The sequence below is a fragment of the Branchiostoma floridae genome, chromosome 17, assembly GCF_000003815.2.
Source record: "Branchiostoma floridae strain S238N-H82 chromosome 17, Bfl_VNyyK, whole genome shotgun sequence".
Lineage (NCBI taxonomy): Eukaryota > Metazoa > Chordata > Leptocardii > Amphioxiformes > Branchiostomatidae > Branchiostoma > Branchiostoma floridae.
In genome coordinates this window covers 6,230,678-6,245,172 of record NC_049995.1, presented here as the reverse complement: position 1 = coordinate 6,245,172, position 14,495 = coordinate 6,230,678, and the positions used below count along the sequence as shown (strand labels likewise).

At 39.4% G+C, this 14,495-nt stretch overlaps 1 protein-coding gene across 1 annotated transcript in view; it reads right to left on the bottom strand.

Annotated features, from left to right (window-relative positions):
• Positions 1 to 13,147, bottom strand: part of LOC118404996 — a 30,056-nt gene extending 16,909 nt beyond the window's left edge. The window contains exons 1-4 of the mRNA XM_035804396.1: positions 13,038 to 13,147; positions 2,479 to 2,577; positions 1,365 to 1,508; positions 487 to 657 (exon numbers count right to left, since the gene is read on the bottom strand). Of these exons, the coding sequence (XP_035660289.1) occupies positions 487 to 657; positions 1,365 to 1,508; positions 2,479 to 2,533 (370 nt within the window). The 5' untranslated portion in view covers positions 2,534 to 2,577; positions 13,038 to 13,147. The remainder of the gene's footprint in view (positions 1 to 486; positions 658 to 1,364; positions 1,509 to 2,478; positions 2,578 to 13,037) is intronic.
• Between the last annotated feature and the right edge of the window lie 1,348 nt (positions 13,148 to 14,495).

The window sequence follows — 14,495 nt, the reverse complement described above, 5'->3', positions numbered from 1 at the left end:
ATCCAGCTATGTCTCAATTGACTCTTACAATACTTGGTGCTGGGCCAACTACACTGAAAAACATTTGTTTGCTTCGCTAAGAAGGTATATTTTAGCCATTAGGTATGTGTTTGTGTGTTCGTGTGTGTGTTCGTGTGTGTCTGTGCGTGTTTATGTGTGTGTCTGTGTGTGTGTGTCATGTGTGTGATGCGTGTTTATGTTTATGTGTGTGCTGTGTGTAGTGTGTGTGTACGTGTGCGCGCGTGTATGTAATATGTGTGTGTGTGATGTGTGTGTGCATGTGCGTGTGTGTTTGTGTGTGTGTGTGTGTGCTTGTAAATGTGTGTGTGCGTGTGTGTGTGTGCCTATCCATATGTCCTTCAATGATTACCATCTGAAGTAGTCGATAGTATGTCCGCGTCAGAGAAAAAGTTTTCACACAAGCAATGAAGATCCTAATATGAATTCAGGAGCCATTAGTAATATATAAAACAAATACATGTTGGCCTGCCTTTATGGTCATGAGATAGCTCGTGTAGAAGTTGTTCGGCCCGACTTCCTCCACACTCCAGGTCTTAGTAGAGTCATTCTTCTCTCTAAGCTTCTGGGTCCGCTGCCCGTCTTTTATGTCCAGCAGATTGTAGTAGAAGGATATTTCAGTCCCAATTCCACCATTGCCTGAAACAACAGACGATTGAAAGTTCATTTGCCGAACAATTGTAAGTGGAAACATAGGGGCCACAAATGTGACAAAGGATCCCGGACGGTGGACAGCATTACATTTATTGTAAGAAGATCTAATCGACTACTAGGGTGGGCTATATCAAGACAAGGGGCGATTGGGATTGATTTCTTTTTCTTTAACAGATAAAGCCCCAATAGACGCACTTTTCCACAATTTTTGGTTCTGTGATTTTAAGAGAAAAAATTATTTCTGCCCATTCATGAGTGTTGAAAAAAAGTTGGGCTGTGTCATTATGTGAGTTCTTTAAGATATGTGGTTCTTTTAGCATTGGATGTATTGTATTCACAGAGGACATATGCTGTGACTAGCAAGTTGTGTTGAGGAGGCCATTTAGATACTACATACACTAAATTCCAATCAAACTTCCAAATCTTTGTTGAAATACAGCTCTAAATCTATACATTGTATTAACAGGGTAGAAAATATCTGTTGCTGTTCCTGTTGTATTATTCTTTAAAACTTCATTTTCCTAATTGAATTGCGTTTCATGATGATAATAATGTTTTTACTAATGTGTTAAACCATTCTGTTAAAGGCATGAGATAAATCGGCACAAGTCCAGTTACAAATATTTACATCTGCATTTGTGAATCCAAGGAATGTTTGATCAATTTATGATTCTGAATACATCTTATGATACCTTTTAGAACCTTCAGGTTCTCGTGCCGCTTCCAATTCAGCTGCAGTTCAATGAAGTCTCGGAAGGCGGACCAATACACTTCAGCCGATACAGGCACGTCCTCCACGTGTGTCAACTTCACTTCGTTGCCATCCTTAAGCAGAGCTTCAAAAAAGGTTCTCATCATTTTCACTGCATTTTTCAACAATTCCAGAAAACGTGTTTACAGCATTCATATAGTGAATTAAGGCTTCATTTCTAGTCATCCAAAGTGCTAGACTTCATTATTTAACACGTTTATTTAGCCATCAATGATATTTTAGGACGTAATATGACAGGAAACGTCGTGCACGATTTTTCGAACGCTTATTTCAATAATTGTCCATATACTAGTGAATTAATGTGATATTTGTTATCACGTTTTCTCTAGTATACATATTTAGACCGGTTTCTAAATCTTTTACTGGTGACATGATGTGATAGTTGGGTGCTATCACATTTATTCACTAATAGACACATTCTCTTCCTTCTTACTAGTGAACTGATCTGATAGAGGGGTGCTATCACATTATTTCACTAATAGACACAATCTTGATTTCTCTTACTAGTGAAAAAATGTTTTATGAATTTTTTTTGAAATTTTTCAGGTATTTAGTCTTAAATGAGAGAAAATGAAAATGGCAACAACGATGACGATAATGACTTACAAAATAGATGATCGTATAGATGATGAGAACGACCTCGGATTTAAAAGACGATGTGATACAGTGTAATGAACAGATGTTGTGCAATCAAATAAACTTGATTACAAACAGTTTTATCGATCATCCTTAGGAGTGAACAGAACCAATGTACAACTGTATCACGGCGAGGCGAAATTATCAGAGTGTTTGGCCCGGAACCTAGAGGCCCAGAACCTAGAGATCCCTCCTATGCCCCGATGGTGTTTTCTTTGGAAAGGTACTTTACACGATTTAACCCCAAAATCGTATGTTCCTCGTAATTCAGCTCCTGGCTGCAAAGAGAGAGTCGTCGGCCCACCCAATAATAACCCAATAACTGTGATCTACAGCCAGTTTAGGAATCCAGTGTACAATATATAATATATGTATTATATATTCATGATTTTACTTACAGTCCTGAACTTCACACTCAGCGCCATTCACCAGTGTCCTCAAAGTCTCAGCCATGCCGCTTTATTGTATTGGTTAGTCCAATTCGCCTTCGTAAGCCTCTACACATAGAAATGAATTAAAGTGATAATAAATGGCAAATAGTGCAGCAACTGTACTTTAAAATTTAATAATTAAATAATAATGATATTTTTAGAGCGGTAAACAAAAAGAAAGGCGAGAACAATGATAGGATTAAGATATACAATACAAACTTATTCAAGGAATCGGATAAGTCTTGTCACACATTTAGATTCTATCCGTTGTCGGTCATGTCTAAGAAAAATCTGAATCCCCAAATCTATTTAACAAATACATCTTCGCTTTATAGAACAGAGGACAGAGCAGAGGAACTTTTGAGATATAGTTGTAAAGTTTGTCTAGAGTGGTAAGCATTTGCTAATAAGGAAAAGGCCAACACAAAGACAGCATGATACTTTTCAAACAAAAAATTTACAACCTTGTTGTAACTTATGAAGTGACGATGCACGATATCACAGTAATGTTCTACAACTAGTGTTCAAGTTAAGCTTAAGGCATTCATTGGCCGAAACAGTACCCGTTGGCTAACCGATGGATACGACTTGGCCTCATGAATGCAGTCTTGCCATTCAAACTAAAGATCTGTCTAGAGATATACAATATTACCAGCATACCGTAGATAAGCAGATAAAAATCACTATTAACAAGAATCCGGTATTTTGCTACAACCAAGCACCATTCAGCTAAGAATAAAGCTACTAAATGTTGGCCATATCTCTGGGCACGTCTATTCACAATAGTAATACAAGAGTCTGAAAACTCAAACCTGCTTGAAATATTTTGTTTTGTGATGGTGCGTATGGTGTGTTGTGGGTTTGATATGGTTTGACGTTTGGCAAAATTATTCCATCATTGTTCTTATATATCTACCTATGGTAAACGGTAAAATCCAAACTACACCTTTCTGGTGACCTCTGACCATTTCCTTTTTATTTCCTATTGTTACACCTGCACCTGGCACATATCCCTAAGGCCACAGCAAGTAAATTTTATGGATGACATCCTCTGCAGACTGCAAAAATAGTGCGATAGGGCGAAAAAAAACAAGATGGGTGAAAAAAAACAAGATGGCTACATTTTCAAAAATAGGCTCCATAAAGTTGTGATGAGTGTTGTAAAAAGAATTAAAGGGACAAAACATGATATCAGAGCCAACAAGGCATTCTTTCCTGTATTTAAGACATGTACTGGTGTGGCAAAAGTGACACTAGTGTGGTACTAGACTGGCATCACCAACAAAGTTGGTAACCACACTCATAGCTTCCATATTGGTGTCACTTTTAAAATTATCCAATAAGTTTCACTTCTACAACTACAGTCCTGGGTACTTCGCAAGTGTCACTTCTACAAGAACAATTATCAGGCTATAACACAATATATTTGCTCATTTTGGTACTTTATCGTCATGTTGACCATCCCTGCAGAAGAAAAAAATTCTTGTTTTTTTTTCTGAAATCAGGTGAAAATTAATGCGCGCGCTGATGTCATCCATAACATTTACTTGCTGTGGCCTAATGTGTATATAACGGTTTGTTCCATACAGAGGTGACAGGGATAGTCACAGTTACTCTTTCTACTAGTTGTGGATCTGTGCAGCCATCAGCTTCATATCCCTAATGTGTATATAGTGATTCACCCCCGCACCAGCGGATGCCTAATTACCCATCTGGCATGCTCTATCAGTTACTGTGACGGTATCAGTTACTGGGACCACCCTACTCCTGTCAAAAAGGGGTGTAAATAATTTTTTTTTTAAACAAACCACAAAACAACAGCAAACTTCTAATCTACTTAATAGCACAATAGGTCACACACTCTATCCCCATAGCAAAGGAAATCGCAATCCATCCAGAGGCTCTAAAGATATAGGTCCGGAATCACAAAGATCCCTACCAGAAACAGTACATGCTTTTTTCAAGCATGTAACAAGTACGTGATGACTGGCATGAGAGTTTGTCTGAATCTGTAAACAAAGTCTGAGGGCGTAACTGTTTGACTTCTAATTCTGACAGGGTTATTTCAAAGGTCAGGTGAGATTTCGGGTCAACGGAGAGCGTAGTTTACCACTTTCTTTGTTCATCCAATAGAAGACTTAACACCATGTATTTATTTCACCACACAACTACTTATTTTCCTATCCAATTTTCGCTTTATTGTAAACATTTATCCCCACACATGACGAGCGTCGTCTTTATGTTTTTGTCCAAAGGCTGTTAACATGTTGTTTACATGTCACGGGCGCGATAACGTTTGCCTACGGCAAAAGACAAGCAGTAGATTATCGGTGATAATTTAGACTCCGCATTTGACTGAAGAATCCCGAGGTTTCTAAAAGAATCCATCTTTTCTTACACTTGGACCCACTGTGTTTTCAAATCAGTTTGTAGTATCTGTGCATACTAAATTATCTATATCAAATTTTGCTAAGTCTTTTCGTAGTATTGCATTACTTAGAGTTACAGAAGATGAGTTTAGGTTTCTTTCTGAGCGAAGTGTACAAATGGCGTAATTCAAGTTCGAAAAATAGATGCGATCAGGCAAACCTATAATATATTTGGGAGAAAATTTCCCCATTATTGACCTCCGTTGCACCAGAAAATGACAGCTTCTGTTTTCTTTCACAATTTTATACCTTCAATTCTTTTCACACGCCTTTTTGTATTCAAATTTGAAATTTAGGCAAATTTGTTTTGGGACATCCTTTTTTTTGCCCAAGTGCATTAGATTTAGGGTCTTCAGACGATGTCATCCATAAAATTTACTAACTGTGGCCTTACGCTGTTCATTAGGATGAACTAATGACATGAATCGCTAGGTGGCAGAGGAGCTACAGTTTGACACATAAATCATTACACTTTGTTCCTCTGTCAAAATCTGGTCTGACAAGTTTCTGACAGGGAGAGAAGATTTGACCTCAAGTATTTGTGATCTTGTGCAATATCAGGATTCAGCTACGTTTGAAACTTAGTTGGAACACTGGATAGGACGGTATACATTTGTAAGAAAGAGGGAGAGATCAACTTGAAGAACAGATTACAAGGTAAATATCTTTCTCGCAAAATAAGAACGGAAGGAAAGATAAATCTGCGACAACGCTTTCCAAAATGAAGCATTATGTGTTCAAAGTTCCCTCCCTAGGTACGGATATTTCAAGATGGCATTCCGTTAATATTTAGATAAGGATCGTTTTAAGAATTGTGAATTCGTTATATGTGTGTCTTGTTTGCTCTACAAGTCAAACTAAATTAAGCTTAAACACAACTGTTTATTGTGAGGCATTTTTCTAAAAAAAGGTCTAGGGAATAATGAGAAAATTCCGAGTCCATTAAAAATTCTAATTTTAAAATACATAACTGTTTTGAGAAGAAATTCTGAGAGAGATTCAATTCAAATGCCATGCCACTTTTTCAATTGATAGCGTACTGTATCATCTTGGTTCATACTATATGATAGTATCACCAAACATGGCATTTTAGAACATATTTATTTCACTAGATAACAACTTAATTCCCTATGACATCGTCGCTGTACTTGTAAACATATATTTCTGAACATGAAAAGCTTAGCCTCCATGTTTTCCTTACAAAACTGCCGACATGTTGTTTACATGTCACTGACTCTGTAACATGTGCCCACGGCAGAACAGAGGTAATAAATCATCAGTGATAGGTTCGGGGTCACAATGTTGGGAAGGTGGATGCCAGAAAAACAGAATTACTTGGACTTGCTGTAATTTTAAATCATGATATGGCATGCGTGAAGAGAGAAGACATGTCTCAACTTGCTCCCGTTCCCAATCCAGTCAATACTAGTTTTTAACTTTAGTTCTATGTGTTTTTAGCTCGTGACTATTTAGTTTTTAGCTGTGTAAAGAGTTAGTTCGTCTCTGGAGTAGTTTTTAGCAGATTTTTTAGGGCTCCAGGCGTATTTTTGAGGAATTTTAGAGGAGACCGCGTGGTGTCCTGTTCGGCGCCATATTGAAAAATTTTAGTCGTCGAGCCTTTCTCCACTCTAGTGTCAGTGCTATTGTCTCTTGACGGGGTGAACTAGCAGTTTTTCGGACTAAACGAGTAGGCCCGGCATCGAGTCAGGATTTCGCGGTTGACGAGTCCCAGTTTCCACGTAGGAGGCACCGGGAACCGCGGTGGGGACTCGTACCCCCTCCCCGGCGAGTCACAACGAGCGTCAGGAGAACAGCTTCCCCGGCAGGAACCGCCGTGTGCCACAGTGTCGCTGTCTTCCGGAGGGCAACGTCGTGTACCGGTGTTCCGCGGCGACTGCATACCTTTGACGAAACCCAAACAGAAACCAAACAAGCTGTACATGAATAGACAGGCAATGAGGGCTAGAAAGAAAAAAAGTAGGGCATGGTCTAAGTGGGCAAAGTCTGGTAAAGCTTATGACTACATGAGGTATGCTAAGGCAAGGAACTATTTGAGATCTTTGACAAGACAACTATGTAGTTCGTATGAACGAAAGCTAGTTAAGGATTTGAAAAGTAATCCCAAAGTGTTCTGGCGGTATGCAAAATCTCGTATGAGTACCAGACCCAAGATAGCTAGTCTTGTTCAGCCTGATGGCAATATAACAGAGTCAGACTACGACAAAGCAGATGTGTTAAATGAATACTTTGCCAGTGTGTTCACTAATGAGGACATGGCCAATATTCCCAGTATGAGTACCAAACCAGGAGTTCAAACCCTTGACAGGATTGTGACCAGTCAGGAAATAGTTAGGGATAAACTTGCCAACTTAAACCCTGCCAAGTCGGCAGGTCCAGACGATATGCACCCAAGTCTTTTGAAGGAACTGGCTGACCAGTTAGCTTGAAACTTGAAACTTGAAACTTTATTAGAATAACCATTAGCGGTGGACCCTAGGGTCCACCGCTAGTCTTCCTGGTATTCATTCACAGAGACAATACATTATACAAACATGGTTGGCAACTAGACAAGTCACAAACACATCTAAATCAATAACATATTTACAATATACATAATTTAAAAATTGACAATCCTGTCGCACAGTGCTTGTAACTACTGGTGGAAGTATTTGTGCAAACCATCCTTAAACACTCTCAGGGATTGTGTGGATTGCATGACAATTGGAAGGTTATTCCACACTCTGACAGCCCTGTACATGAAACACTTCATCAGTGCGTTAGTTCTAGGTTTCTCTAACAGAAAAGATTGTTTAGCAGCAAAACGGGTTCTGTAACTATGCAAGTTGTTGACCGAACGCAGTTGCCTACTGATACAAATAGGTTCGTTTGTGAGTGTTATCCTTTTAAATGTTGTCATGGTGTTTATTGACAATCTCGTGTGCACAGGTTTCCACTGTGGCTTCGACTGAAACAGACGAGTTGCCTTGTTCTGCATTCGTTGCAGAAGGTTTATGTTAGTTTTAGTTGTGCATGACCAAACTGGGCTGCAATAATCGATGTGTGATAGTACAAGGCATTCTATTACAATTTTTAACAATGTTTGATCCATAAGGTATGCGCATCTTTTGATCATCCCCAGTGATCTAGCCATTTTCTTAGATGTTAATTTTGTGTGAGTATTCCAGGTAAGGCACTCATCTACTGTCGAACCAAGTAGTTTTACCTCTGAGACCTGTTCGATAACCTTACCATTTGCAGTTAGTGTGAGTTTGGGTTTAGCAGACATTTTGGGCTTGCTCCCCAGTACAATACATTTTGTTTTTGAAGTGTTCAAGAAAAGGCGGTTCACTCTTACCCAGCTACAGATGTTGTTTACCTCTGTCTGTAGATTATGTGAGATTGTTTCAATAGAAGGAGCGCATATGTAGGCTGATGTGTCATCAGCATACATATCCGCTGTGGCCTGAGTGATGGCAAGCGGTAGATCATTAGTATAAATGGTAAAAAGAAGGGGCCCTAAACAGCTCCCCTGGGGCACACCGCAAGGCAGTTCCTTAAAGGAAGAGTTTGTTCCATTGATGTGAACACATTGTTCTCTTCCCGTCAGGTAACTTGCCATCCATTTGGTGGTAGATTCATCAAAGCCATAACATGCTAATTTCGAAAGTAGACAGTTGTGATCAACAAGGTCGAAAGCTGCAGAGAAATCGAGGAAGATGGCGCCTACCAGTTTCCCCTGATCTATACTGTGGTACCAATCATCTACCATGTGCAGCAGTGCAGTACAGGTTGAATGGTTCTTCCTGTATGCATGCTGATTCTCAGACATAAGTGAATTCTTCGAGAAATAGTCTGACACTTGTTTGCAAACAATACGTTCCATTATCTTACTAGTGGTAGGAAGAAGGCTAATAGGTCTGCTGTTAGCGCCGCAGAAGGGTTCTGTAGTGGACTTAGGAATAGGTACCACTTTAGCCTTCTTCCATTCACTTGGATAGACTGAGGTTACAAATGATAAATTAATAATGTAACAGAGGGGAGTAGAAACATGCTCTGCTGCAATTCTCAGTAGCTTATTGTCCATGTTATCCAGTCCAGCTGCTTTTCCTTCTGGCAGGGCCAGTAGGAGTTGGTACACTTCCTCTCTGTTCACTTGTCTGAATTCAAAGTTGCAGTCCTTGCCCGCCATGATGTTCTCTTCAATCAGGTGAAGCACGGTGTTGTCGGGTTGTTTTTCCATTCCTTGTCGCAAGGTGTTGACTTTGTGGAGAAAGAAGGCGTTGAAATGTTCTGCAATGTCCTTGGGTTTTGTAAGGTAAGTTCCCCCTTGTTCAACCACACCGGTTGCGCGTTTAGATCCCTTTCCGAGAATGCCGTTTAAGGTTTTCCACATTGCTTTGGGTTCGTTTTTATTTTCTTCTAACTTTTCTTTGTAGTATGTTGCCTTCTTTTTCCTATTAAGCTTCACAACTGCGTTTCGGAGTTTCTTGTAGACCTGGATGTCGGACTGTAGACCCGAGATGACGGATTCCCTCCTGGCCTCGTCCCGAAGACGCATCAGTTCCCTGAGCTCCTCGTCCAGCCATGCCACTGGATTCGACTTCTGTTGTTGTTTTTTCATGGGAGCGTGCTGGTCTGCAATCTCGTTGAACATGACAGTGAAGAGATGAAGTGCTTCATCGACATCTTGTTCATCCTGTACAAGATGCCATGGTGCCAACTCGAAGCTTACCCGCTTACACAAATATTCAATAAATCACTAAGTGTTGGGAAACTACCTAGCAATTGGAAAGAGGCACATGTAACACCCATACACAAGAAGGGCAGCAGGACTGAGCCTGGTAACTACAGGCCAGTCAGTTTGACGTCCGTGGTTGGGAAGGTGTTGGAATCAATCATTCGAGACATTTTAGTGGATCATTTTATGGTTAACAATCTTTTCACCGACTCACAGCACGGTTTCGTCCCTAAAAGATCATGTACAACACAACTATTAGATGTCATGAATGATTGGTCCCTAAGCCTGGAGAGGGGTGAACCAGTCGACTCTGTATATTTGGACTTTAGGAAGGCCTTTGATTCTGTGCCCCACCAGAGGTTATTAGTGAAGCTTAAAGCATATGGAATTGATGGTACACTTCTTACATGGATGCGAGACTTCTTACACCAAAGAAGACAGAGGGTTGTGATAAATGGTTCACAGTCTCCTTGGTGTGAAGTTACAAGTGGCATTCCGCAGGGTAGTGTACTTGGGCCGACTCTATTTGTTGTCTACATAAATGACTTACCCGATGTGATAACAAGCTCTGTTAAGATTTTTGCAGATGATTTACCGACCCATCTGTTCACATGCTGACCAGGTGGCTTTACAGCGTGATTTATGTGCGGTGGAGCCCTGGTCAGAAACCTGGCAGTTACCCTTTAACGCTGGCAAGTGTAAGATTCTACATCTTGGAAGTAAGAACCAGAGGGCTAAGTACACACTAGGTGGTCATGAGCTAGAGCAAACTAGAGTTGAGAAAGATCTAGGTTTGGCAGTGGATGATCAGCTTAAGTTTCATGTTAATACTGCAGCAGCAGCTCTGAAGGGTAACCAGGTTTTAGGGCTAGTGAAGAGAGCGTTTACCAATTTAGATGAAAGTTCAGTACCCATTTTGTATAAATGTATGGTCAGGCCACACCTGGAATATGCAAATGTGGTCTGGGGTCCCCATTTTAGTACTGACCAAAAGATTATAGAGAGAGTCCAGCATAGGGCAACAAGACTGGTTCCCTCCCTGAAAGGGATGCCGTATAGTTCCAGACTCAGAAAGTTAAAACTACCAACGCTCAAGTACAGAAGAGAAAGGGGCGATATGATTCAGCTCTATAAGATCATGACCAAAAAAGAGCGAATCGATCCCGAGAGCTTCTTTGAGCTAGCAAACCTCGACAAAACAAGAGGTCACTGCTTCAAGATTAAAGTGCCACTAGCCAGATCTAATGTGCGACGCCAGTCGTTCTCCGCAAGGACAGTTCGATTGTGGAATTCTTTGCCCGAGGAAGTGGTAACAGCAAACAATGTGAACGCTTTTAAAACAATGCTGGACAAGTTCTGGGAGCATAAGAGATACAAGGAATGAAGATCTAGAGGTTGTGCCAACAGGCGGGAGCCTTACTACAACGAAGTATCCTCAAGGTATCCTCAAGGTATGATATATATCACAAATTCTGCTGAACGTTTAGCTAGTATTGTTGTAATCCAGAAAATATTCGTCAATATAATTTTTTGATCCATCTGACATATAACAACTTAATTTCTTATCCTCTCGTCTCTATATTGTAAATAATTATTTTCAAACTTGAAACGCTTAGTCTCAGTGTTTTCTTACAGAAGTTGTAATGATGTTGCTTACATGTCACTCACTCAAAATATTTGTCCACGGTAGAAAAGAGACAGTAAATCATGGATGATAAGAATGGGGGCACAGTTTGGAGAGGGGGTACCAGTAAAATGGATTATCTTCTATTATAGGATCTGTTGTACTTTTGAATCAGTCTGACTTTTCTGAATATACAACGTGATATAAAAAAAAATGTACTTATAAAAGGTATCCAAATTGTAGAATGTTGGCGCAAAAATGGGAAGTATTCCCATTCAGATTGAATTTCAAACATAATTGTACAAAGTCGTCTTCGTTAAACAACCTTCTTTAATTCTTCCGTAAACGTTTCAACGACCATCTGTTGCCTTCATCAGTACAAAATAAACAAATGCTATCTGTGCGATATTAACCAGTCAGAGTCTGTGTAATCCGACTGTCCAGTTCATATCGTACCGATAGTATTTGTTTCATTTTGTACTGATGAAGGCGACAGATGGTCGTTGAAAAGTTTACTGAATAATCAAAGAAGGCTATGTAACGAATAATTCTTTGTTCAGTTGATCTACCAACTGGATGAAACTATTGTTCGAACATATTTGAATCATTTTGTAACATTCCAAGCGTTGGTAAGCATTGCGAAAGCAAGCCGCGGCCAAGTCCCCTTATTTCTGGTTTGTTATCAGAAATATGTCAGCCTACGGTCGATAAATGTTAAACGTAAGAAGTTTTAAGAATCGACAGTGACGGTCGGATATCTTGGAAGCCTTGGGGGACATGGAAATTCTACTTGCACACATGGATTGTTAAAACACCTGTGCTAACGAGGTCTAAAATCGTATTTAAAAAAATAGAAATACCAACATATTCCTGTTCAAGCTATAATATGCGCTAGTATAGTCAATGGACACTAGCTACCCAATCAATATGACTAAAAAGTTTCCAAAGTAATGGAACAGGGAGGGGCCAGGGTATCTGATTTTCGGCGTCACTATTTTTATACAGTTGCTAGAACATAATTTGCACTGCAAGGAAAAAAAATTCTGGCCATAATGAAACCTTCCGAAAAATTTTTTTTAGCTATATCGTGAAAAACATACTTCTTATTTAAGAAGATTGACTAAGGGTGCTACAAGGATCACACAGGACTCTCATTTAACATCAAACTTGTAGATAACAAAATGTTGACCACAAAATGCAGTGCTGTGTACCATGTACTTTTTTTTAAATGGTTGGGGTTGTATGGACAAAGAAGGCTTTAAACAAAGCGTTCTGAAATATGCAACATAAATACTTTTTATCATTAATTAATTTGCCTGAAATAATGGTCAAGATAAATACAAAAATGCCACTGTAATGAAATGTAGTTGTGTTCTGTAGCAGGTATTGCAACATGAAAACGCTAAAGCACGTTTTGAATAGATACACCGATCCTACATTGACTTCTAAAGTCGACCCTCTACAGCAGTACACGAAAAACGTGAAAACGTGATAAACTGGTTAGCGGAAAGTCTCAATGTATGCTTCCGATGAAAGAAAATGCATGTGTTATAGCTGCTTACGATAGAAAGAAACCGAGTTTTCCCAAGGTGATGTGTAGGATGTGAAGCACGATAACAATGACAGTGACTATAGATTGGACTTTACATTATGTAAATATATATATCATTAACGGAATAACACTACAAAATAGTAATGGGATGTGACGGATGTCATCAAAGAAAACAGTACTTACAGTGGTTACAGAGCCTACAAAGTTTAGTGTTGATTCTCACACACCTTCCCTGTAGTGAGAACAGAGAACAGGGTTGTTTACGTATATGGTGTGGGTCCGCCCCTTCTAAAGCTCCACGTGACGCTGGTTGTTCCCACCCACATGTACCAACAAAAATAATGGTCCGAGATCAAGACCATGAACATTTTTTAAAAATGATACAACAAAAATGTATTTTGTATCGTTTAAACATAGCTAGTATCAGTCTATGGTGGATATGTGTTATCAGAGAATGTACGAACTCGCTGTCTTTATCAACATTTTCAGAGCTAAGTCAGATCGAGGATCTGATGTATCAAAGAATGTTCAAAGTTAGATTTTCAGTCTAGATGACAAGACGAAGAAATCACACACACACACCCACACCCACACACAAACACCCACCCACACACAAACGCACACACACACACAAACACACAAACGCACACACACACACACACACACACACACACACACACACACACACACACACACACACACACACACACTAACACAAATAATAAGTGACAAAGCTCTAACATCTATCTCTAATAACATCTAGTTCTAATACTGATCAAATACATATATTCAGCTTTTCTGGTCTCTTCGTGATGTATAGGTTGAGATTTTAGATGGGCGTCTTTGAAATAAAGGTCAACACGCACATAGTAAACAACTCCTACACGTACATTCCATTCACATGACCTAAACGATCACGGCCGCTTCCACCTTGCACATGCGTATTGTAGTCTGTACCCACGCTTACATTCCTCCACATTATACTTTTACTGATGCATAACTTAATAAAAATCATCGAGAGCATTATCATAAGGATGCTATATTTCATTGGAGGTCAAACATCATACAGTCTTAAAGTATTATTGCCAGTAACAAGATCGGCATCGCAGTCTACTTACAGGCTTTGTTGTCAGTATTGAGTCGGGCACCTAAATAGGTATAAGTTGCTAGCATTGATCCAATTGGATAAAGATTGTTTAACGAGACGAAACCACATTTTGGTTCCAGCCTGACGTATCTGTGTTTCAGTGGCATAAGAATAATTATTCAAGTACTATCAATGGCGAATACAAAAATTAAAGGACTCACTTACTGTGTTTCACTAAAACTAGTGGCGTAAGTATATTTATTTAAGTACAATCAATGGTGAATACAACAATTAAAGGACTCACTTAAAACTAGTGGCATAAGTATGTTTGTTTAAGTACAATCAATGGTGAATACAACAATTAAAGGACCCACTGTGTTTCAGTAAAACTAGTGGCATAAGTATGTTTGTTTAAGTACAATCAGTGGTGAATACAACAATTAAAGGACTCACTGTGTTTCAGTAAAATTAGTGGCATAAGTATGTTTGTTCAAGAACCATCAATGGTGAATGAAAAATAAAAGAGCTAACTTACTGTGTTTCAGTAGTGAAAC